The sequence below is a fragment of the Bufo bufo genome, chromosome 3, assembly GCF_905171765.1.
Source record: "Bufo bufo chromosome 3, aBufBuf1.1, whole genome shotgun sequence".
NCBI lineage: Eukaryota > Metazoa > Chordata > Amphibia > Anura > Bufonidae > Bufo > Bufo bufo.
In genome coordinates this window covers 232,642,449-232,668,834 of record NC_053391.1, presented here as the reverse complement: position 1 = coordinate 232,668,834, position 26,386 = coordinate 232,642,449, and the positions used below count along the sequence as shown (strand labels likewise).

Sequence of the window (26,386 nt, the reverse complement as noted above, 5' to 3'; positions counted from 1 at the left end):
ACTGATTTTTCTAAGGTTTTATGGACTGATGAAATGAGAGTGAGTCTTGATGGGCCAGATGGATGGGCCCGTGGCTGGATTGGTAAAGGGCAGAGAGCTCCAGTCCGACTCAGACGCCAGCAAGGTGGAGGTGGAGTACTGGTTTGGGCTGGTATCATCAAAGATGAGCTTGTGGGGCCTTTTCGGGTTGAGGATGGAGTCAAGCTCAACTCCCAGTCCTACTGCCAGTTTCTGGAAGACACCTTCTTCAAGCAGTGGTACAGGAAGAAGTCTGCATCCTTCAAGAAAAACATGATTTTCATGCAGGACAATGCTCCATCACACGCGTCCAAGTACTCCACAGCGTGGCTGGCAAGAAAGGGTATAAAAGAAGAAAATCGAATGACATGGCCTCCTTGTTCACCTGATCTGAACCCCATTGAGAACCTGTGGTCCATCATCAAATGTGAGATTTACAAGGAGGGAAAACAGTACACCTCTCTGAACAGTGTCTGGGAGGCTGTGGTTGCTGCTGCACGCAATGTTGATGGTGAACAGATCAAAACACTGACAGAATCAATGGATGGCAGGCTTTTGAGTGTAATTGCAAAGAAAGGTGGTTATATTGGTCACTGATTTGTTTTTGTTTTGTTTTTGAATGTCAGAAATGTATATTTGTGAATGTTGAGATGTTATATTGGTTTCACTGGTAAAAATAAATAATTGAAATGGGTATATATTTGTTTTTTGTTAAGTTGCCTAATAAGTATGCACAGTAATAGTCACCTGCACACACAGATATCCCCCTAAAATAGCTAAAACTAAAAACTACTTCCAAAAATATTCAGCTTTGATATTAATGAGTTTTTTGGGTTCATTGAGAACATGGTTGTTGTTCAATAATAAAATTAATCCTCAAAAATACAACTTGCCTAATAATTCTGCACTCCCTGTATTTGTGGCGAATTGCATTAAAAACTGCTATTTCCTGGCTGCAGAGAGCCTGTATAGTGGTGTAGAACACTGTGCCTTGCAGTAACATGCATAGGGAGTCTACTGTGGTAGTGAAACAATACTGTGAGTCAGTATGACACGCAGATGACAGGCGTCATCCAGAAGCCAATATGCACCAGAAACTAAGGCCTTAAGCAAGGTCCTGTCATAGGACCGAAACGTTGGCCAGCTTATATTATTTATTCCTGGATGGATTTATGATTGATTAAAAGTACAATTGATTCAACCTCAAAAAAACGAGTGCCGTGGTTTATCTACATTATACTGACCTTAACTACCACTGAGCACCGTACCAAAGAAACGAGGAGTGGCGTCCAATCAAACTTTTAACACAAGATCCTACTATAGCATGAAAGAGCGCACTCCTTTTACACTGTCGTCAGCTGATTCCACATAGATGTCTACAGAACCTGTTCTGTTAAACGCATTGATTCTGTCAGTGTTTGACACAGTGGAGAGGGTTTCAGCCAGTAAGTTGTGTGGACGTCACTGATTATTTTGCCCTTCCTCTGATCTGTCAGAACAATAACCCCAGTCAGCATTTGGCAATGGTCAGTAATCCATCAGTATTGCTAAAACAATAAAAAAAAAACAGGAGTGGATCCAAAACACGTGACTGGAATAGGTCTTCTGTGTTTTGTACCCACTCCTGCTTTTGGCTACCAAATCATAAGCCAATTCTGATGCAAAATAGGGACTATGTCATACAGGCCGTACAGTTGCTACATAGAAAAGATCCGTTGTGCATCTCACTTTTCCTTACTTCCCCTTATTTTTCAGGGTCAAATAAATGATGATGTCAAGGCAAAATAATGGCCCAGTCATGGAGTGAGGAGGGTGGGAACAGCATGAGAAGTCCACAGAGTGTTGAGGTGGCAGCAGCATGAGGAGACCACAGAGTGGCCCAGTGACATAGTAGTGAGGTGGCAGCAGCATGAGGAGACCACAAAGCGGCCCAGTGACATAGTGGTGAGGTGGCAGGAACATGAGGAGACCACAGAGTAGCACAGTGACATAGTGGTGAGGTGGCAGCAGCATGAGGAAACCACAGAGTTGGCCAGTGACATAGTGGTGAGCTGTGTTCCCTCTAAGCTGCGCGGCCACGCAGCTATTCTTAGTGCTCCCATTCATGTCCGCTCAGCGCCCGATCACCCTGCCACTGGCAAAATGCCCACTCTCAAGATGACATCTTCAATACGACCTGTGTAGCTCAGCGTGGTGCCGCCTACACATATTGCCGCTCCTCCTTTTTCTGACCGGAAGAGGAGAGGAGGACTGAGCATGCAGCAGCAGCCAGGCGAGGTAACGTGGAGGAGGCATCATGTTAGAGCCTGAGGCTAGAGTGGTTTTACTGCTAAAAGCTCAGCAAAGACATCATTTGAACTTATAGGTTTTCACAAGGGCATAATACACCATGCCGTACAATTTACAATATAATCCATACACCATGCTGTACAATATACAGTCCAACACTTACACTGTGGGGTTATTTTGTATATTACACAGCATGGTGTAGGGGTTATACTATATATTGTACGGCATGATGCAGGGATTATAATGTATTCTGTACAGCATGGTGCAGGGATTATACTGTATATTACACAGCATGGTGCAGGGATTATACTGTATTGTACGGGATGGCGCAGGGGTTATGCTGTATGCTCTTTAATGGGACAATTATCGTAGGTTTTCCTATCGCTTACCTTTGATGGCGCTGTGCCAAGCTCTGAGCCGACCCGCTCAGCAGCTGATAAGGCTTAGAGGGAACACTGGTGGTGAGGTGACAGCAGCATGATGAGACCACAGAGTGGCCCAGCGACATAGTGGTGAGGTGGCAGCAGCATGAGGAGACCACAGAGTGGCCCAGTGACATAGTGATGAGGTGGCAGCAGCATGAGGAGACCACAGAGTAGTGATGTGGCAGCAGCATGAGGAGACCACAGAGTAGTGATGTGGCAGCAGCATGATGAGACCACAGAGTGGTGAGGTTGCAGCAGCATGAAGAGACCACAGAGCAGTGAGGTGGAAGCAGCATGAGGAGACCACAGAGTGGTGATATGGCAGCAGCATGGGGAGAACACAGAGTGGCCCAGTGACATAGTGTTGAGGTAGCAGCAGCATGAGGAGACCACAGAATGGTGATGTGGCAGCATCATAAGGAGACCACAGAGTGGTGATGTGGCAGCATCATCAGAAGACCACAGAGTAATGATGTGGCAGCAGCATGAGAACACCACAGAGTGGTGAGGTGGCAGCAGCATGAGGAGACCAGAGAGTTGCCCAGTGACAGTGATGATGTGACAGCAGCATGAGGAGACCAAGGAGTGGCCCAGTGACACAGTGGTAAAGTGGAAGCAGCATACGGAGACCACAGAGTGGCCCAGTGACATAGTGTTGAGGTAGCAGCAGCATGAGGAGACCACAGAGTGGTGAGGTGGCAGTAGCATGAGGAGACCACAGAGTGGCCCAATGACATAGTGGTGAGGTTGTACTGGAGCTCCACTGAACCATAAGAGTCAAGTGAGCGTGTGGACCCAAGGTGCAAGATCACAACCAGATGTTCAATATAGTAAGGTTTTTTGGGAAACAACGCATTTCGGGGTTCTACGCACCACTTTATCAAGTCTAAAAAAAGTATAAAATAAAAAATGGTAATGAAACCAAAGTAATAGTTGCAATAATCCAACATTTGAAAGGGTGCTAACATATGACTGAGATGAGAGAAAAGTGATACATAATAAATATGAGGGAAAATATAGAGTAAAAAATTATATATTTATATTATATATATATGTGTATGGAAAGTAAAATTACTTAACAGTCCGAATATAGGTAAACGATAAATAAATAAAATAAATAAATTGATACATAATTCAAAGAGCTTGATGATCAAAATATAAATAGATAATTAAATAAATAAATCAATGTATAATTCAAAAAACCTTGTGGATCAAGTTATGAATAAATAATTAAAAACAATGGATGTGCACTTCATATAAAACCAAATCATAGTTCCTCTAGTGGTGGTTTGAGCTCAAGGGCTTAGTGGAGCAAGGATATGCCAATAATATATATATATTGAACCATATTATGGGGGGTGTCTGTATGTGTATGCTTATTCCAATGTAAACACTGAAATTAGCCCAGCCTGTACCAGAGATAAAAAATAGGGCCTTAGTATGTATATATGCACGCATACTTATATATAAATGAGGGGTTAGTAGTACTGATCAGTGTCAGACACATGAACAAACTGAAAGGAGGGAGTGTAATGATGAGTCTAGCTGGGAGGATTTTTTTTTATAGTGAACTGGTTAACGCAGAGAAACACCTGGGTACCTGTGAGGCTGCAGAGGAAGGGACACAGAGCACAGCCGTTCACTGTCGGCACGTAGGGTGTATGATTTGCTGTGCACTCAGAGCGCGCGCTTACAGTGGAGATTTAGAGGAGTGGAGTGGGTGGGGACCAGGAGCGCTGATTGGACAGCGTCTCTTGCAAGGCGGTGATAGTAAAGAAGATGTTGAATGAGGCGCTCGGCGAGCGGAGCGATGCAGATGGTGGCTGGACAGGGAGAAGATGAAATTCTGAAACAGATAAAGCTGTGATGGGGGGAGCAAATTGAAAAGTATATAATGAGAGAAAGGAACCTATGTGATATACAGGGGATGGGTCATATATGGGTGGTATGTATCGTTCACAAGAGGAGAGGAATCTTAATGTGTAGAAGTGAAGTGGAAATAGAAATAAAACTGCTATATGAGTATTATGATGACTGAATTAGAGCTTGCTAGAGTTGTATGTACTAAGAGTGGCTGGGGGTGTATAAGAATGATGTGCTATAGAAATGAAATAAAATAGTTATTTATATAAAATGAACATGGCGTCACTGTGTATTAGAAACAAAATGGAGATATATTTAGAGAACCAGGAATGACCAAGTTAAATGGCCTTGATAGTGGGGAAAAGATCTATTGGGTGCACCAGTCAAAAGCACTTGTTCTCGAGGCTCTCATTAAGACCATATGGTTAGAGCGTCTGTAGTTTGAAAATCCAGAACATCTCTCTCCGTTGGAGTGTTCTAAATCTATCAGAGCAACTGTCAGAGAAGTCTTCAATAGATGTGATGGAAATCCTAGTGGGATCTTTATCATGGGTAACAAGAAAATGTTGCGATACGCTATGCTTCAGAAAACCCAGTGTGATGTTCCATCAGTGTTTATTCAGGCGTTCCCTCAGGGCCTGGATTGTGTGACCGACATATTGCAGCCCACAATCACATTCCAAGAGGTAGACCACATAGGATGAGGAGCAGTTCACAAAGCTTTTTATGGGGAACTCTTCACCCGTGACGTTGCTCCTGAAGGTCTTGGTCTGGTGGGCAATGTTGGTGCAGCATTTGCATTGAGTATGGCTGCATTTATAACTTTCCACAGGATCAGGAAACCACTTGGCCGCAGTCGTGGTGATGGATTTCTTCTTTTTCAATTTTCTTGGGGCCAATAGGTTTTTCAATGTTCTCGCCCTCCTGAACGTAATATGTGGCCTGGATGGGATGGTCTCTTTAAGATAAGGATCAGTCTCTAAAATGTGCCAGTGTTTGGTTAAAATGCTCCTTAAAACCTCATGATTGGAGTTATAAGTGGTAATAAAAGCAGACTTGTATTTCTTCGGGTCTACTGTTTTCTTTGGCTTCTCTTTGGTCACCAAGCATTCTTCTTGGCTTTGGCTACTTGCTCGCATAAAGGCACCATCAATAGTGCCTCTGGGATATTTCTTATTATAAAATCTGGAACGTAAAAGCTGGCTCTGTGCAATAAAATCATTCATCATCGAACAATTTCTTCGTATCCGTTTAAATTGGCTGAAAGGTATGTTGTCTTTCCATTTCTTGTAGTGTGCACTTTTATAGTCCAGGTAGCTGTTGCCGTTGACTATTAGAAATTAAAACAGTTATGACCAAGACTTTTTTTTAGAGTATAGGACTAGATCCAGGTATTCAATTAAAGTGGTTCAGCTATTTGCTGTAAAATTGAGGTTCCAGGTGTTATCGTTAGGATAGGAAATAAAGGCCTGGGCCTCCTCATCACTGCCTTTCCAAATCAAGATCAAATCATCAATGTACCATTTATAAAAAACAATCATATCCTTCCAATAGTGTTCGTTGAAAATAAATTCCTCTTCGAACCGGCCCATGTAGAGGTTCGCAAAACTCGGTGTGAAACGCGTCCCCATCCCAGTGTTGAGTTGGCAGAAGCATGATGAGACCACAGAGTGGTGATGTGGCAGAAGCATGAGGAGACCACAGAGTGGTGAGGCGGAAGCAGCATGAGCAGACAACAGAGTGGCCCAGTGAAATAGTGGTGAGGTAGCAGCAGCATGAGCAGACCATAAATTGGCCCAGTTACATAGTGTTGAGGTAGCAGCAGCATGAGGAGAAGACAGAGTGGTGATGTGGCAGCAGCATGAGGAGACCGTAGAGTGGTGAGGTGGCAGCAGCATAAGCAGATCACAGAGTGGCTATTGACATAGCAGCAGCATGAGGAGACCACAGATTGGTGAGGTGTCAGCAGCATGAGGAGACCACAGAGTGGTGATGTGGCAGCAGCATGAGGAGATCACAGAGTGGTAATGTGGCAGTAGCATGAGAAGACCACAGAGTGGTGATGTGGCAGCAGCATGAGGAGACCACAGAGTGTCCTAGTGACATAGTGGTGAGGTGGCAGCAGCATGACGGGACCACAGAGTGGCCCAGTGACAAGGTGTTGAGGTGGCAGAAGCATGAGGAGACCACAGAGTGGTGAGGTAGCAACAGCATGAGGAGACCACAGAGTGGTGATGTGGCAACAGCATGAGGATACAACAGAGTGGTGAGGTGGCAGCAGCATGAGGATACTACAGAGTGGCCCAAGGATACAGTGTTTAGTTGGCAGAAGCATGATGAGACCACAGAGTGGTGATGTGGCAGCAGCATGAAACCTGACATTTTAACAGGGGTGTGTAGACTATTTATATCCATTGTATGTATGTACAGTGAGGAACAGAAGTATTCGAACACCCTGCGATTTTGAAAGTTCTCCCACTTAGAAATCATGGAGGGGTCTGAAATTCACATTGTAGGTGCATTCCCACTCTGAGAGACAGAATAAAAAAATAAAAAAATAAGCAAATCACATTGTATGATTTTTAAAGAATGTATTTGTCTTGCACTGCTGAACATAAGTATTTGAACACCTGAGAAACAGCAAGAATTCTGGCTCTCAAAGACCTGTTACTGTGCATTTAAAAATCTAACTTAGTAGCACCTGTCTGAGCTCTTTAAAGACACCTGTCCACCCAACAGTCTGTCAGATGCCAACTACTACCACGGGCAAGACCAAAGAGCTGTTAAAAGACACCAGAGACAAAATTGCTGACCTCCGCAAGGATGGAAATGGCTACAGGGAAATTGCCAAGCAGCTTGGTGAAAATAGATCAACTGTTGGAGTAATTGTTAGATAATGGAAGAGGCTAAAGACGACTGTCAGTCTCCCTTGGACTGGGGCTCCATGCAAGATCTCACCTCGTGGGGTATCACTGATGATAAGAAAGGTGAGGAATCAGCCCAGAAGTAGCTGGTCAATGACATGAAGAGAGCTGGGACCACAGTTTCAAGGGTCACTGTCGGTAGAACACTACGCCGTCATGGTTTTAAAACATGCATTGCACGGGAGGTTCCCCTGCTCAAGTCATCACATGTCCAGGCCCGTCTGAAGTTTGCCAATGACCATCTGGATGATCCAGAGGAGGCATGGGAGAAAGTCATGTGGTCAGATGAGACCAAAGTAGAACTTTTTGGTCTAAACTTCACTCGTCGTGTTTGGAGGAAAAAGAAGGATGAGTTGCATCCCAAGAACACCCTCCCTACTGTGAAACATGGGGCTGGTAACATCATGCTTTGGGGTGCTTTTCTGCAAAGGAGACAGAACGACTGCACTGTATTAAGGAGAGGATGATTGGGGCCATTTATTGTGAGATTTTGAGCAACAACTTTCTTCCCTCAGTCAGAGCACTGAAGATGGGTCGTGGCTGGGTCTTCCAACATGACAACGACCCGAAGCACACAGCCAGGATAACCAAGGAGTGGCTCGGTAAGAAACATATCAAGGTTCTGGAGTGGCCTAGCCAGTCTCCAGACCTAAATCCAGTAGAACATCTTTGGACGGAGCTGAAACTCTGTGTTGCTCAGCGACAGCCCGGAAACCTGACAGATCTAGAGGAGATCTGTGTGGAGGAGTGGGCCAAAATCCCTGTTACAGTGTGTGCAAACCTGGTCAAGAACTACAGGAAACGTTTGACCTCTGTAATTGCAAACAAAGGTTTCTGTACACTGATTTTCTCCGGTGTTCAAATACTTATGTTCAGCAGTGCAAAACAAATTAATTATTTAAAAATTTTACAATGTGATTTCCTGCATTTCATTTTTTATTCGGTCTCTCAGAGTGGGAATGCACCTACAATATGAATTTCAGACCCCTCTAAGTGGGAAAACCTGCAAAATCACAGTGTTCAAATACTTCTGTTCCTCACTGTATGTATGCTATATACATAGTGCTGTTATGTCACAAGTTCACAACAATACTTAGTGCACCAACCACTAAGTAGTCAGACCTGTTAAAATGTGAAGTTGCACGTATTGCGCCAAAATATTTCCATCATTAGTGCCGATTTCGTAATTGCAAATATATTGGAGCACTCTATCTGCATATAAAGCTATTGTAATGTTCTGCCGTGCCAACCATTTTCTCCAGTCTCAGGAAACTTCTAGCCGCTTGAAAAATTTAGCTATAGTGACCCACGCCTGTATTGCGCACGCATTACACTCATATTACATTGCCGATTTTCGCAATCAAGACCATATTTGAGAATTTGCGAATATTTGATGAATATTCTACCAAATATTTGCGAAATATCGCAAATTTGAATATTTACCCTGCCGCTCATCTCTAATAATGATCTTAATTAGCTATCTAAAACTATAATAAATGTTAGCAACAATGTATACGGTGTGAAAAACAATTGATTCTGACTAGAGATGAGAACATTTTTTCAAAATCCATTTAGGGTCTAGTTCAGCCGAATTAGACCAGACTGAATAAATTTGACTCTAATGCAATATACTGTGTATGACACTGACTTCTCCTAGGACTCTATCCAAACCCTTTCAAGCTCTTTAATGCCAAGAAAACATTAGCAATATCGAAGTGATGGCAACATATAGGTAAATGGATGGTAGCTAGTGGTAACAGCATGAAGTTGAAAAATGGCACAAAAATGTATTTTTCTCTCTTTTGAACTGTAAAATGGAAGAAGCCATTATGCTTGATGTAATTGGAATGAATCCCATAAACTCTGGATTTGTTGGGAACTGAAGTTTTTGGGGAATTTGTAACAAGTTTGATTCCTTTAGAATCGATTTGCTTATCTCAAGTTGTGACAAATGAAAATCTGCCCCACAAGTTGGCACACATTGTTTATTTATGTACTGTTTATTTTACCTCTGATAAAAACGCATATGGGGCAATGCAAAAGCCAAATGTTTGTCCTAATACAAGTGAATTTTTTAGGCAAAATATGTTTGTGTGTGCTTTCTTCCCGATAATCGTTTTTACAAAAATAACAGAATATTCAATACATTGGTGGTTAATCATTCTGTCTATAGCCAGTCTACATTTTCTTTGTCTTTTGTGAGAGGTGTGTAAAGAATTCTAAGACTGTTGAAAGCCTTTACATAAAAACTCTTTACATTTACTGTGGCTCATGTATTCTCTGTGCAATGCATAGCTACTAATTATTCAATATGTTATTTTCTTTTACTTAAGTTTTAATTTAGTGAAGCTCAGCTGCTCTAGAAGTGGTTCTCAAGAGTTACAAGGAATGTTGAGTGCATGGCCTAAAATGCCTCTATTTTAAAAATGGGAATATTGGGGGCTAGAACTGCATAAATAACTTAGGAATTTTAAAGTGGATAAAGATTAATTTAGGGAATGGTAGGGGACATAACACTTATATGAGTCGACTACCTAAAGATTTAAAGGGATATTGTCAAGTCAGACATTTACAGTTGAGATCAGAATATCGTATTCAGTGGCCAGGGTTACGTTAACAACCCAGCAGGTTGTGCTATGTGGTTTCCATAGCTTCCATTTAAGTGAATGGGAGCTACAGAATCTTCTATGAAAGCTACAGAAAAGACCTAGCACAGCCTGCTTGGCTGTGTCCATAACCCCGGCCACTGCATACGACAGGTATTCTCATCTCAGTCATAAATGGATGACTGGAGAGCTATCTTAGCAGTTCTTTCCTAGGACTGTACATGAGTTGATCATATAACGCCAGTAGTGCAGCAAACGTGAGTGCAGAGTTTGCAGTTACACCCAAATCCTGGTGCCATAGTGAGTCCAAAGGACCTTCTACAGCACTAGAGGATGATGATAATGTGAGGATTGGGGATGCTTAAAGAACTTTAAATGGTTTTCCAACAATCAGAAGACCTCTTAAAGGGTACTCAAATAGGCTGATGATGTTTATCCTTGGTGGACAACTTGTTATGGTGTTAGGACATAAACTTCGGTATATTGAAGCCCAGCAAAGTGGAATGATAGGAAACACTCTTCGGGGGAGATTTATCTTCTCCCTATTTCTGGGGTAAAAAAATCACAAACCTCATGTTTGCAAATTTTTAGATGCCATTATAAAAATATTGTTGCAAGTGGTGTGGCATTTTTACGCCACACTCGACAATTTTTCAAAAGAGGGCATGGAAGGGAGAGGCATGGTCAGCAGCCGTGACAAGTTTGTCTTCATTTTTGCCACTTTCCTGACGCAAATGAAGACTGAAATCTACGGCAGCTCTGAGCGGTCGTAGGCTTCTGTTTAGGAGCATGGATTGCTGTGGGATGTACCTAATATATTATTAGAGGCATCCTCCATCAGCGCAGGTGCTGTTTTTCTGTGTCACACATTCGATCATGTACTGTGAACAGAATAGTTTGTAGTTAGAGTTGAGCGAACACCTGGATGTTCGGGTTCGACGAGTTCGGCCGAACTTTCGAAAAATGTTCGGGTTCGGGATCCGAACTCGACCCGAACTTCATCCCGAACCCGAACCCCATAGAAGTCAATGGGGACCCGAACTTTTGGGCACTAAAAAGGCTGTAAAACACACCCGGAAAGGGCTAGAGGGCTGCAAAAGGCAGCAAAATGTAGTTAAATCCCCTGCAAACAAATGTAGATAGGGAAATGATGAGTTAACATAAAATAAATAAAAATTAAACAATATTAATTGGAGTGAGGTCCCATAGCACAGAATCAGGCTTCAAGTCACCCACCAATGGAGAAGGTCACTTACTATTATTTTGACCACAGCACCCAGACAAAGGAGAGAGGTCCCACAGCAGAGAACCAGGCATCATATCACCCACCACAGGAGTAGGCCACCATTTAGTTACTTTGACCCCTACACCCAGACGGAGGAGAGAGGTTACACAGCAGAGAATCAGGCATTTAGATCACCCACCACAGGAGTAGGCCCCCATTGAATCAGACCCTGGCAACCATGTCAGATGGCACAACCATCAGCTTTATATCAATCAGCACAGGAGAAGGCGACTTTGAAAGACTTTGACCCCTACACCCAGATGGAGGAGAGAGGTTTCACAGCAGAGAATCAGGCATCATATCAACCACCACAGGAGAAGCCACCATTTAGTTACTTTGACCCCTGCACCCAGGAAGAGGAGAGAGGCACCACAGCACATATTCTGGCATCATATCAGCCACCACAGGAGAAGCCACCATTGAGTTACTTTGACCCCTGCACCCAGGAAGAGGAGAGAGGCACCACAGCACATATTCTGGCATCATATCAGCCACCACAGGAGAAGCCACCATTGAGTTACTTTGACCCCTGCACCCAGGAAGAGGAGAGAGGCCCCACAGCACATATTCTGGCATCATATCAGCCACCACAGGAGAAGCCACCATTTAGTTACTTTGACCCCTGAACCCAGGAAGAGGAGAGAGGCCCCACAGCACATATTCTGGCATCATACTAACCACCACAGGAGAAGCCACCATTGAGTTACTTTGACCCCTGCACCCAGGAAGAGGAGAGAGGCCCCACAGCACATATTCTGGCATCATATCAGCCACCACAGGAGAAGCCACCATTGAGTTACTTTGACCCCCGCACCCAGGAAGAGGAGAGAGGCACCACAGCACATATTCTGGCATCATACTAACCACCACAGGAGAAGCCACCATTGAGTTACTTTGACCCCTGCACCCAGGAAGAGGAGAGAGGCCCCACAGCACATATTCTGGCATCATATCAGCCACCACAGGAGAAGCCACCATTGAGTTACTTTGACCCCTGCACCCAGGAAGAGGAGAGAGGCCCCACAGCACATATTCTGGCATCATATCAGCCACCACAGGAGAAGCCACCATTGAGTTACTTTGACCCCCGCACCCAGGAAGAGGAGAGAGGCCCCACAGCACATATTCTGGCATCATACTAACCACCACAGGAGAAGCCACCATTGAGTTACTTTGACCCCTGCACCCAGGAAGAGGAGAGAGGCCCCACAGCACATATTCTGGCATCATATCAGCCACCACAGGAGAAGCCACCATTGAGTTACTTTGACCCCCGCACCCAGGAAGAGGAGAGAGGCACTACAGCACATATTCTGGCATCATATCAGCCACCACAGGAGAAGCCACCATTGAGTTACTTTGACCCCTGCACCCAGGAAGAGGAGAGAGGCCCCACAGCACATATTCTGGCATCATATCAGCCACCACAGGAGAAGCCACCATTTAGTTACTTTGACCCCTGCACCCAGGAAGAGGAGAGAGGCCCCACAGCACATATTCTGGCATCATACTAACCACCACAGGAGAAGCCACCATTGAGTTACTTTGACCCCTGCACCCAGGAAGAGGAGAGAGGCCCCACAGCACATATTCTGGCATCATATCAGCCACCACAGGAGAAGCCACCATTGAGTTACTTTGACCCCCGCACCCAGGAAGAGGAGAGAGGCACCACAGCACATATTCTGGCATCATACTAACCACCACAGGAGAAGCCACCATTGAGTTACTTTGACCCCTGCACCCAGGAAGAGGAGAGAGGCCCCACAGCACATATTCTGGCATCATATCAGCCACCACAGGAGAAGCCACCATTGAGTTACTTTGACCCCTGCACCCAGGAAGAGGAGAGAGGCCCCACAGCACATATTCTGGCATCATATCAGCCACCACAGGAGAAGCCACCATTTAGTTACTTTGACCCCTTCACCCAAACAGAGGAGAGAGGTTCCACATCAGAGAATCAGGCATCATATCAACCACCACAGGAGTAGGCCACAATTTAATGGGACCCCGGCAACCATGTCAGATGGCACAACCATCAGCTTCATATCAATCAGCACAGGAGAAGGCGACTTTGAAAGACTTTGACCCCTACACCCAGACGGAGGAGAGAGGTTTCACAGCAGAGAATCAGGCATTTAGATCACCCACCACAGGAGTAGGCCCCCATTGAATCAGACCCTGGCAACCATGTCAGATGGCACAACCATCAGCTTTATATCAATCAGCACAGGAGAAGCCACCATTGAGTTACTTTGACCCCTGCACCCAGGAAGAGGAGAGAGGCCCCACAGCACATATTCTGGCATCATACTAACCACCACAGGAGAAGCCACCATTGAGTTACTTTGACCCCTGCACCCAGGAAGAGGAGAGAGGCACCACAGCACATATTCTGGCATCATATCAGCCACCACAGGAGAAGCCACCATTTAGTTACTTTGACCCCTGCACCCAGGAAGAGGAGAGAGGCACCACAGCACATATTCTGGCATCATATCAGCCACCACAGGAGAAGCCACCATTTAGTTACTTTGACCCCTGCACCCAGGAAGAGGAGAGAGGCACCACAGCACATATTCTGGCATCATATCAGCCACCACAGGAGAAGCCACGATTGAGTTACTTTGACCCCTGCACACAGGAAGAGGAGAGAGGCCCCACAGCACATATTCTGGCATCATATCAGCCACCACAGGAGAAGCCACCATTTAGTTACTTTGACCCCTTAACCCAAACAGAGGAGAGAGGTTCCACATCAGAGAATCAGGCATCATATCAACCACCACAGGAGTAGGCCACAATTTAGTTTATTTGACCCCTGCACCCAGGAAGAGGAGAGAGGCCCCACAGCACATATTCTGGCATCATATCACACACCACAGGAGAAGGCCTCTTTCAGTGATTTAGGCCTTTGGACCCAGACAGAGGAGAGAGGTCAGAGATTAGCTTCATATCCCCCAGCACAGCAGAAGACCGCTTTATTTGACTTAGGCCTCAGCACCCAGACAGAAGACAGAGGTAGCATGGCAGAGGTTATGGCTTCATGTCACCCGTTAGTTTAACCGGCCACTTTCATCTGGTTAGGCCCCGGCGCCCAGACAGAGAAGAGTTTCATTCAACTGTGGGTTTCATAAAATTTGTATGAAATAAAGAAGTGGCCCGTAGCACAACAAGACATGTTTTAGGCAGTTAATAAGGACTACTCTGCACAAGGGAGGGACAGGTCCTGTGGGATCCATGCCTGGTTCATCTTTATGAAGGTCAGCTTGTCCACGTTGGCTGTGGACAGGCGGCTGCGCTTGTCAGTAATGACGCCCCCTGCCGTGCTGAATACGCGTTCAGATAAAACGCTGGCCGCCGGGCAGGAAAGCACCTCCAAGGCATAACATGCTAACTCTGGCCACGTGGACAATTTCGAAACCCAGTAGTTGAATGGGGCCGAACCATCCGTCAGGATGTGGAGGGGTGTGCAGACATACTGTTCAACCATGTTAGTGAAATGCTGCCTCCTGCTAACACGTTCCGTATCAGGTGTCGGTGCAGATAGCTGTGGCGTGGAGACAAAACTTTTCCACATTTCTGCCATGCTAACCCTGCCCTCAGATGAGCTGGCCGTGACACAGCTGCGTTGGCGACCTCTTGCCACTCCTCTGCCTTCACCTTCCACCTGTTCCCCTGTGACATGTGGGAATGCTCTCAAGAGCGCCTCTATCAGCGTGCGCTTGTACTCGCGCATCTTACGGTCGCGCTCCAGTTCAGGAATTAAAGTGGGCACATTGTCTTTATACCGGGGATCCAGCAGGGTGGCCACCCAGTAGTCTGCACACGTTAAAACGTGGGCAACTCTGCTGTCGTTGCGCAGGCATTGGAGCATATATTCGCTCATGTGGGCCAGGCTACCCATGGGTAAGGACAAGCTGTCCTCTGTGGGAGGCGTATCGTCATCGTCCACCGTATCCCCCCAGCCACGCACCAGTGATGGGCCTGGGCTGCCACCCCGCTGTGAACTTGCGTCATCCTCGTCCCCCTCCACCTCCTCCTCCTCATCCTCCTCGTCCTCCAGTACAGTGCCTTGGCTGGCGACTTGTGAACCTGTCCTCTGCTGCTTAAACAAACCTCCCTCTGAGCCACTTCGAACAGACTGGCCCGAAAGTGTTAGAAACGAGCCCTCATCCTCCTCCTCCTCCTCCACCTGGGCCACCTCCTCTAACATCATTGCCCTAAGTGTTTTCTCAAGGAGACATAGAAGTGGTATTGTAACGCTGATAACAGTGTCATCGCCACTGGCCATGTTGGTGGAGTACTCGAAACAGCGCAGCAGGGCACACAGGTCTCGCATGGAGGCCCAATCATTGGTGGTGAAGTGGTGCTGTTCGGCAGTACGACTGACGCGAGCGTGCTGCAGCTGAAACTCCACTATGGCCTGCTGCTGCTCGCACAGTCTCTCCAGCATGTGCAAGGTGGAGTTCCACCGGGTGGGCACGTCGCATATGAGGCGGTGAGCGGGAAGGCCGAAGTTCCGCTGTAGCGCAGACAGGCGAGCAGCGGCAGGATGTGAACGGCGGAAGCGCGCACAGACGGCCCGCACTTTATGCAGCAGCTCTGACATGTTGGGGTAGTGGTGAATGAACCTCTGCACCACCAAGTTCAGCACATGCGCCAGGCAAGGGATGTGCGTCAAACCGGCTAGTCCCAGAGCTGCCACGAGATTTCGCCCATTATCGCATACCACCAGGCCTGGCTTGAGGCCCACCGGCAGAAACCACTCGTCGGTCTGTTGTTCAATACCCCGCCACAACTCCTGTGCGGTGTGGGGCCTGTCCCCCAAACATATGAGTTTCAGAATGGCCTGCTGACGTTTACCCCGGGCTGTGCTGAAGTTGGTGGTGAAGGTGTGTGGCTGACCGGATGAGCTGGTGGAAGCAGTGGAGGAGGAAGCCGAGTAGGAGGAGGAGGCTACAGGAGGCAGAGAATGATGCCCTGCGATCCTAGGGGGCGGAAGGACGTGCGCCAAGGAACTGTCCGCCGGGGGCCCAGCCGCCACTACATTCATCCAGTGTGCAGTTAGTGAGATATAGCGTCCCTGGCCGTGCTTACTGGTCCACGTATCTGTGGTTAGGTGGACCTTGCCACAAATGGCGTTGCGCAGTGCACACTTGATTTTATCGGACACTTGCATGTGCAGGGAAGGCACGGCTGTCTTGGAGAAGTAGTGGCGGCTGGGAACCACATACTGCGGGACAGCCATGGCCATCAGCTTTTTGAAGCTGTCTGTGTCCACCAGCCGGAATGACAGCATTTCAAAGGCCAGCAGTTTAGAAATGCTGGCGTTCAGGCCAAGGGCTCGAGGGTGACTCGGGGGGAATTTGCGCTTCCTCTCTAAGGTTTGAGATATTGAGAGCTGAACGCTGCTGTGTGATATAGTGGAGACGCTAGTTGACGGTGGCGGTGGTGGTGGTGTCGGTGGCACATCCTCTGTTTGCTGCTCGGCAGGTGGCAACATTCCTCTCGAGGCGGAAGCCGAGGCAGCAGCGGTAGAGGGAGCAGGGGGAGCCTCAGCGAGTGCCTGGTTTTTAAGGTGTGTACCCCACTGCAGTTCATGCTTTGCATATAGATGCCTGGTCATGCAGGTTGTGCTGAGGTTCAGAACGTTAATGCCTCGCCTCAGGCTCTGATGGCAGAGCGTGCAAGTCACTCGGGTCTTGTCGGTAGGACATTGTTTAAAGAAGTGCCATGCCAGGGAACTCTTTGAAGCTGCCTTTGTGGGGCTGGGTCCCTGTTGGCGATGTCCAGTAGCAGGCGAACTCTGGGGGCGGCGGCTCGTCTGCTTTGGCCCCCTGCTCCCTCTTTGGCTTCGCTGTTGTCTCGGTCTCACCACTACATCTTCCTCTGAACTGTGAAAGTCATCGCCACGACCTTCAGTCCATGTGGGGTCTAAGACCTCATCGTCCTCTGCATCGTCTTCCACCCAGTCTCCCTCCCTGACCTCCTCCTGTTCAGTCTGCACACTGCAAAAAGACGCGGCAGTGGGCACCTGTGTTTCGTCATCATCAGAGAGTCGGTGACTCTGCTGTGGTGGTATTCCCATGTCCTCTTCATCTGGAGACATAAGTGGTTGTGCGTCAGTGCATGGTATGTCTTCCTCCACTGGGGAAGGGCTAGGTGGACGCCCCTGGGAAACCCTGGAAGCAGAGTCTTCAAACAGAAGAAGAGACTGCTGCATAACTTGTGGCTCAGACCGTTTCCCTGATATGCTTGGGGGTGATGTGACAGACTGATGGGCCTGGTTTTCAGGTGCCACCTGTGCGCTTTCCGCAGAAGACTGGGTGGAAGACCATGTGGTGAACGTGCTGGAAGCACTGTCGGCCACCCAATCGATTAATGCCTGTACCTGCTCAGGCCTTACCATCCTAAGAGCGGCATTGTGCCCCACGAGATATTGCGGTACATTCTGCCGGCTAGTTGAGGGAGTTCGTTCCCTACTGTGTGCGCCTGGGGCCGAACGGCCACGTCCTCTACCAGCAACAGAGGCTCCACGGACACCACCACGACCGCGTCCTCGTCCCTTAATAGTATTTTTCTTCATTGTTGCGATTCAACTCGCACCACAATGAAATATATTATTTTTTATAAGCAAAATCCCCTCACTGGAATACTTTCAGTCTTTTGACTGTATGGATTACAGATGGAATGACTGTTATATGTGAGTACCGCTTTCTTTGACAGATTCTAGTATGGGTACATATATGTTTTCCCAACCCCAGCAAATTAGTTTGCTAATTCCAGATGTATGAAACGCAGGCCTAACTGTATCTAGTATATTGAACGCCAGATAAACTAACTTGGCCTTTTTTAAATAAAAAAAATTCCCTCACTGGAATACTTTCAGTCTTTTGACTGTATGGATTACAGATGGAATGACTGTTATATGTGAGTACCGCTTTCTTTGACAGATTCTAGTATGGGTACATATATGTTTTCCCAACCCCAGCACATTAGTTTGCTAATTCCAGATGTATGAAACGCAGGCCTAACTGTATCTAGTATATTGAACGCCAGATAAACTAACTTGGCCTTTTTTAAATAAAAAAAATTCCCTCACTGGAATACTTTCAGTCTTTTGACTGTATGGATTACAGATGGAATGACTGTTATATGTGAGTACCGCTTTCTTTGACAGATTCTAGTATGGGTACATATATGTTTTCCCAACCCCAGCAAATTAGTTTGCTAATTCCAGATGTATGAAACGCAGGCCTAACTGTATCTAGTATATTGAACGCCAGATAAACTAACTTGGCCTTTTTTAAATAAAAAAAATTCCCTCACTGGAATACTTTCAGTCTTTTGACTGTATGGATTACAGATGGAATGACTGTTATATGTGAGTACCGCTTTCTTTGACAGATTCTAGTATGGGTACATATATGTTTTCCCAACCCCAGCACATTAGTTTGCTAATTCCAGATGTATGAAACGCAGGCCTAACTGTATCTAGTATATTGAACGCCAGATAAACTAACTTGGCCTTTTTTAAATAAAAAAAAAATTCCCTCACTGGAATACTTTCAGTCTTTTGACTGTATGGATTACAGATGGAATGACTGTTATATGTGAGTACCGCTTTCTTTGACAGATTCTAGTATGGGTACATATATGTTTTCCCAACCCCAGCACATTAGTTTGCTAATTCCAGATGTATGAAACACAGGCCTAACTGTATCTAGTATATTGAACGCCAGATAAACTAACTTGGCCTTTTTTAAATAAAAAAAATTCCCTCACTGGAATACTTTCAGTCTTTTGACTGTATGGATTACAGATGGAATGACTGTTATATGTGAGTACCGCTTTCTTTGACAGATTCTAGTATGGGTACATATATGTTTTCCCAACCCCAGCAAATTAGTTTGCTAATTCCAGATGTATGAAACGCAGGCCTAACTGTATCTAGTATATTGAACGCCAGATAAACTAACTTGGCCTTTTTTAAATAAAAAAAATTCCCTCACTGGAATACTTTCAGTCTTTTGACTGTATGGATTACAGATGGAATGACTGTTATATGTGAGTACCGCTTTCTTTGACAGATTCTAGTATGGGTACATATATGTTTTCCCAACCCCAGCACATTAGTTTGCTAATTCCAGATGTATGAAACGCAGGCCTAACTGTATCTAGTATATTGAACGCCAGATAAACTAACTTGGCCTTTTTTAAATAAAAAAAAAATTCCCTCACTGGAATACTTTCAGTCTTTTGACTGTATGGATTACAGATGGAATGACTGTTATATGTGAGTACCGCTTTCTTTGACAGATTCTAGTATGGGTACATATATGTTTTCCCAACCCCAGCAAATTAGTTTGCTAATTCCAGATGTATGAAACGCAGGCCTAACTGTATCTAGTATATTGAACGCCAGATAAACTAACTTGGCCTTTTTTAAATAAAAAAAATTCCCTCACTGGAATACTTTCAGTCTTTTGACTGTATGGATTACAGATGGAATGACTGTTATATGTGAGTACCGCTTTCTTTGACAGATTCTAGTATGGGTACATATATGTTTTCCCAACCCCAGCACATTAGTTTGCTAATTCCAGATGTATGAAACGCAGGCCTAACTGTATCTAGTATATTGAACGCCAGATAAACTAACTTGGCCTTTTTTAAATAAAAAAAAAATTCCCTCACTGGAATACTTTCAGTCTTTTGACTGTATGGATTACAGATGGAATGGCTGTTATATGTGAGTACCGCTTTCTTTGACAGATTCTAGTATGGGTACATATATGTTTTCCCAACCCCAGCACATTAGTTTGCTAATTCCAGATGTATGAAACGCAGGCCTAACTGTATCTAGTATATTGAACGCCAGATAAACTAACTTGGCCTTTTTTAAATAAAAAAAAAATTCCCTCACTGGAATACTTTCAGTCTTTTGACTGTATGGATTACAGATGGAATGACTGTTATATGTGAGTACCGCTTTCTTTGACAGATTCTAGTATGGGTACATATATGTTTTCCCAACCCCAGCAAATTAGTTTGCTAATTCCAGATGTATGAAACGCAGGCCTAACTGTATCTAGTATATTGAACGCCAGATAAACTAACTTGGCCTTTTTTAAATAAAAAAAAAATTCCCTCACTGGAATACTTTCAGTCTTTTGACTGTATGGATTACAGATGGAATGACTGTTATATGTGAGTACCGCTTTCTTTGACAGATTCTAGTATGGGTACATATATGTTTTCCCAACCCCAGCACATTAGTTTGCTAATTCCAGATGTATGAAACGCAGGCCTAACTGTATCTAGTATATTGAACGCCAGATAAACTAACTTGGCCTTTTTTAAATAAATAAAAAATTCCCTCACTGGAATACTTTCAGTCTTTTGACTGTATGGATTACAGATGGAATGACTGTTATATGTGAGTACCGCTTTCTTTGACAGATTCTAGTATGGGTACATATATGTTTTCCCAACCCCAGCAAATTAGTTTGCTAATTCCAGATGTATGAAACGCAGGCCTAACTGTATCTAGTATATTGAACGCCAGATAAACTAACTTGGCCTTTTTTAAATAAAAAAAATTCCCTCACTGGAATACTTTCAGTCTTTTGACTGTATGGATTACAGATGGAATGACTGTTATATGTGAGTACCGCTTTCTTTGACAGATTCTAGTATGGGTACATATATGTTTTCCCAACCCCAGCAAATTAGTTTGCTAATTCCAGATGTATGAAACGCAGGCCTAACTGTATCTAGTATATTGAACGCCAGATAAACTAACTTGGCCTTTTTTAAATAAAAAAAATTCCCTCACTGGAATACTTTCAGTCTTTTGACTGTATGGATTACAGATGGAATGACTGTTATATGTGAGTACCGCTTTCTTTGACAGATTCTAGTATGGGTACATATATGTTTTCCCAACCCCAGCACATTAGTTTGCTAATTCCAAATGTATGAAACGCAGGCCTAACTGTATCTAGTATATTGAACGCCAGATAAACTAACTTGGCCTTTTTTAAATAAAATAAAAATTCCCTCTCTGGAATACTTTCAGTCTTTTGACTGTATGGATTACAGATGGAATGACTGTTATATGTGAGTACCGCTTTCTTTGACAGATTCTAGTATGGGTACATATATGTTTTCCCAACCCCAGCAAATTAGTTTGCTAATTCCAGATGTATGAAACGCAGGCCTAACTGTATCTAGTATATTGAACGCCAGATAAACTAACTTGGCCTTTTTTAAATAAAAAAAATTCCCTCACTGGAATACTTTCAGTCTTTTGACTGTATGGATTACAGATGGAATGACTGTTATATGTGAGTACCGCTTTCTTTGACAGATTCTAGTATGGGTACATATATGTTTTCCCAACCCCAGCAAATTAGTTTGCTAATTCCAGATGTATGAAACGCAGGCCTAACTGTATCTAGTATATTGAACGCCAGATAAACTAACTTGGCCTTTTTTAAATAAAAAAAATTCCCTCACTGGAATACTTTCAGTCTTTTGACTGTATGGATTACAGATGGAATGACTGTTATATGTGAGTACCGCTTTCTTTGACAGATTCTAGTATGGGTACATATATGTTTTCCCAACCCCAGCACATTAGTTTGCTAATTCCAGATGTATGAAACGCAGGCCTAACTGTATCTAGTATATTGAACGCCAGATAAACTAACTTGGCCTTTTTTAAATAAAAAAAATTCCCTCACTGGAATACTTTCAGTCTTTTGACTGTATGGATTACAGATGGAATGACTGTTATATGTGAGTACCGCTTTCTTTGACAGATTCTAGTATGGGTACATATATGTTTTCCCAACCCCAGCAAATTAGTTTGCTAATTCCAGATGTATGAAACGCAGGCCTAACTGTATCTAGTATATTGAACGCCAGATAAACTAACTTGGCCTTTTTTAAATAAAAAAAATTCCCTCACTGGAATACTTTCAGTCTTTTGACTGTATGGATTACAGATGGAATGACTGTTATATGTGAGTACCGCTTTCTTTGACAGATTCTAGTATGGGTACATATATGTTTTCCCAACCCCAGCACATTAGTTTGCTAATTCCAGATGTATGAAACGCAGGCCTAACTGTATCTAGTATATTGAACGCCAGATAAACTAACTTGGCCTTTTTTAAATAAAAAAAAAATTCCCTCTCTGGAATACTTTCAGTCTTTTGACTGTATGGATTACAGATGGAATGACTGTTATATGTGAGTACCGCTTTCTTTGACAGATTCTAGTATGGGTACATATATGTTTTCCCAACCCCAGCAAATTAGTTTGCTAATTCCAGATGTATGAAACGCAGGCCTAACTGTATCTAGTATATTGAACGCCAGATAAACTAACTTGGCCTTTTTTAAATAAAAAAAATTCCCTCACTGGAATACTTTCAGTCTTTTGACTGTATGGATTACAGATGGAATGACTGTTATATGTGAGTACCGCTTTCTTTGACAGATTCTAGTATGGGTACATATATGTTTTCCCAACCCCAGCAAATTAGTTTGCTAATTCAAGATGTATGAAACGCAGGCCTAACTGTATCTAGTATATTGAACGCCAGATAAACTAACTTGGCCTTTTTTAAATAAAAAAAATTCCCTCACTGGAATACTTTCAGTCTTTTGACTGTATGGATTACAGATGGAATGACTGTTATATGTGAGTACCGCTTTCTTTGACAGATTCTAGTATGGGTACATATATGTTTTCCCAACCCCAGCACATTAGTTTGCTAATTCCAGATGTATGAAACGCAGGCCTAACTGTATCTAGTATATTGAACGCCAGATAAACTAACTTGGCCTTTTTTAAATAAAAAAAATCCCCTCACTGGAATACTTTCAGTCTTTTGACTGTATGGATTACAGATGGAATGACTGTTATATGTGAGTACCGCTTTCTTTGACAGATTCTAGTATGGGTACATATATGTTTTCCCAACCCCAGCACATTAGTTTGCTAATTCCAGATGTATGAAACGCAGGCCTAACTGTATCTAGTATATTGAACGCCAGATAAACTAACTTGGCCTTTTTTAAATAAAAAAAATTCCCTCACTGGAATACTTTCAGTCTTTTGACTGTATGGATTACAGATGGAATGACTGTTATATGTGAGTACCGCTTTCTTTGACAGATTCTAGTATGGGTACATATATGTTTTCCCAACCCCAGCACATTAGTTTGCTAATTCCAGATGTATGAAACGCAGGCCTAACTGTATCTAGTATATTGAACGCCAGATAAACTAACTTGGCCTTTTTTAAATAAAAAAAATCCCCTCACTGGAATACTTTCAGTCTTTTGACTGTATGGATTACAGATGGAATGACTGTTATATGTGAGTACCGCTTTCTTTGACAGATTCTAGTATGGGTACATATATGTTTTCCCAACCCCAGCACCTTAGTTTGCTAATTCCAGATGTATGAAACGCAGGCCTAACTGTATCTAGTATATTGAACGCCAGATAAACTAACTTGGCCTTTTTTAAATAAAAAAAAAATTCCCTCACTGGAATACTTTATGGCTTTTCACTGTATGGATTACAGGTGGACTGGTATTAGTAGGGGTGACACAAGCACACCCAAGTCCCTGATGTAGGATTTCTATGGCACAGACCACTATTACAAGTGATTAATGGACGTTGGGAGAGATTGTGCTGCAGCACTAGTCCCAAGATAGCCGCCGCCTATCAGCCCAGTAACATGTGCCACAAAATGGTCTGCACAACCTTTAAAAAAAATAGCCTTGGACTGTGCTGCTAAATCGCTATTGGTCTGAATCCCAGGTGTAGATGTCTGACTTGTTTGGAGCTTTGGAATGCACACTGTGGCAGCTTCTGCTGCAGCACTACAAGTCGCAAAATGGCGGCCGGCGGTCAGCCCGGGTAAATGTGGATGGAAAAATCACTCTGGCCACTCTAAAAATAGCCAATCCCTATCAAAAAAGCAGCTCAGCTGCAGTTGTTCAGATGAATCACAGGTGGAGGAGAGAAATTTGCTTCCAGTTATTCAATTATCCCTGCCTATTCTCGCCCTAGCATCAGCTGCGTCTAACCCTGTTCTATTCACATCGGGAGTGAGCACGTCCCGACGTGCGCACAAGCTTATAAGAGGCTGAGTCACATGCTGCACTTGGCCAATCACAGCCTTGCCAATAGTAGGCATGGCTGCGATGGCATCTTAGGGCAAGTAGTATGATGCATGTTGATTGGCTGCTTTGCAGCCTTTCAAAATGCGCCAAAATACATGCCGAACGACGAACCCGAACTTTTACGAAAAAGTTCGGGTTCGGGTCCGTGTCACGAACACCCCAAAATTCGGTACGGACCCGAACTATGCTCGAACTGTTCGCTCAACACTATTTGTAGTCCCACAGGTCAGCACACCATTGTGAAAACAAATAACCAATCTCTCTTCTTTACAGGCGATGTCTTGTATGAATTACTGCAGTGCGTTAAGAATCACAGACGGGGGTTGGTAGGGCAATCTTTCTTCAGCCAGTGTATAAGTAAAAGTCCCCTTCTTCAACTTCAGACCTGCATAAATACAAGTAAGTTATTCATTCTACACTGTTCTGTGTGTTCATATATACTTATTATACTACTAATGTACAGTACAGACCAAAAGTTTGGACACACCTTCTCATTCAAAGAGTTTTCTTTATTTTCATGACTATGAAGGCATCAAAACTATGAATTAACACATGTGGAATTATATACATAACAAACAAGTGTGAAACAACTGAAAATATGTCATATTCTAGGTTCTTCAAAGTAGCCACCTTTTGCTTTGATTAACACTTTGCACACTCTTGGCATACTCTTGATGAGCTTCAAGAGGTAGTCATCTGAAATGGTCTTCCAACAGTCTTGAAGGAGTTCCCAGAGATGCTTAGCACTTGTTGGCCCTTTTGCCTTCACTCTGCGGTCCAGCTCACCCCAAACCATCTCGATTGGGTTCAGGTCCGGTGACTGTGGAGGCCAGCTCATCTGGCGCAGCACCCCATCACTCTCCTTCATGGTCAAATAGCCCTTACTTTCAAAGTTTTCCCAATTTTTCGGCTGACTGACCTTCATTTCTTAAAGTAATGATGGCCACTCATTTTTCTTTACTTAGCTGCTTTTTTCTTGCCATAATACAAATTCTAACAGTCTATTCAGTAGGACTATCAGCTGTGTATCCACCTGACTTCTCCTCAACGCCACTGATGGTCCCAACCCCATTTATAAGGCAAGAAATCCCACTTATTAAACCTGACAGGGCATACTTGTGAAGTGAAAACCATTTCAGGGGACTACCTCTTGAAGCTCATCAAGAGAATGGCAAGAGTGTGCAAAGCAGTAATCAAAGCAAAAGGTGGCTACTTTGAAGAACCTAGAATATGACATATTTTCAGTTGTTTCACACTTGTTTGTTATGTATATCATTCCACATGTGATAATTCATAGTTTTGATGCCTTCAGTGTGAATCTACAATTTTCATAGTCATGAAAATAAAGAAAACTCTTTGAATGAGAAGGTGTGTCCAAACTTTTGGTCTGTACTGTATATACTTGGCATTGCCCAGGTGTACATCTATCTATTTAAATATTGTTGTAATGCTATTTCTTACCTTCTTAAATACTCATTGATGTCTTTGGCCAGATTAGAGAGGTAAAGAAAATAACCACATTTTTTAAATCATTTATTTATGTTTTACTTTTTCTTTAAAGGCCCCCCATACACATTATTGTGTGAACCCGTCATTCTCGGGGGGTTAACCAACAGTTTAATGTGTATAGGGAGCGCCCGAGTCTCCCTGACAGATTATGTCAGAGGAGAGAAGGATCGGGTGAAATGAATATTTTCACCTGATCCTTTTGCTCTTCAGGGAGATAAGCTGCTGCCAGAAGTTCTCCTTTCACCCCATTAA

At 44.0% G+C, this 26,386-nt stretch overlaps 1 protein-coding gene across 1 annotated transcript in view; it reads left to right on the top strand.

Annotated features, from left to right (window-relative positions):
- The window catches only part of LOC120995059 (transcription factor ETV7-like), a 61,532-nt gene that overhangs the window by 23,772 nt on the left and 11,374 nt on the right, over positions 1-26,386 (top strand). The window contains exon 4 of the mRNA XM_040424031.1: positions 24,899-25,024. Coding sequence (XP_040279965.1) covers positions 24,899-25,024 — 126 coding nt within the window. The remainder of the gene's footprint in view (positions 1-24,898; positions 25,025-26,386) is intronic.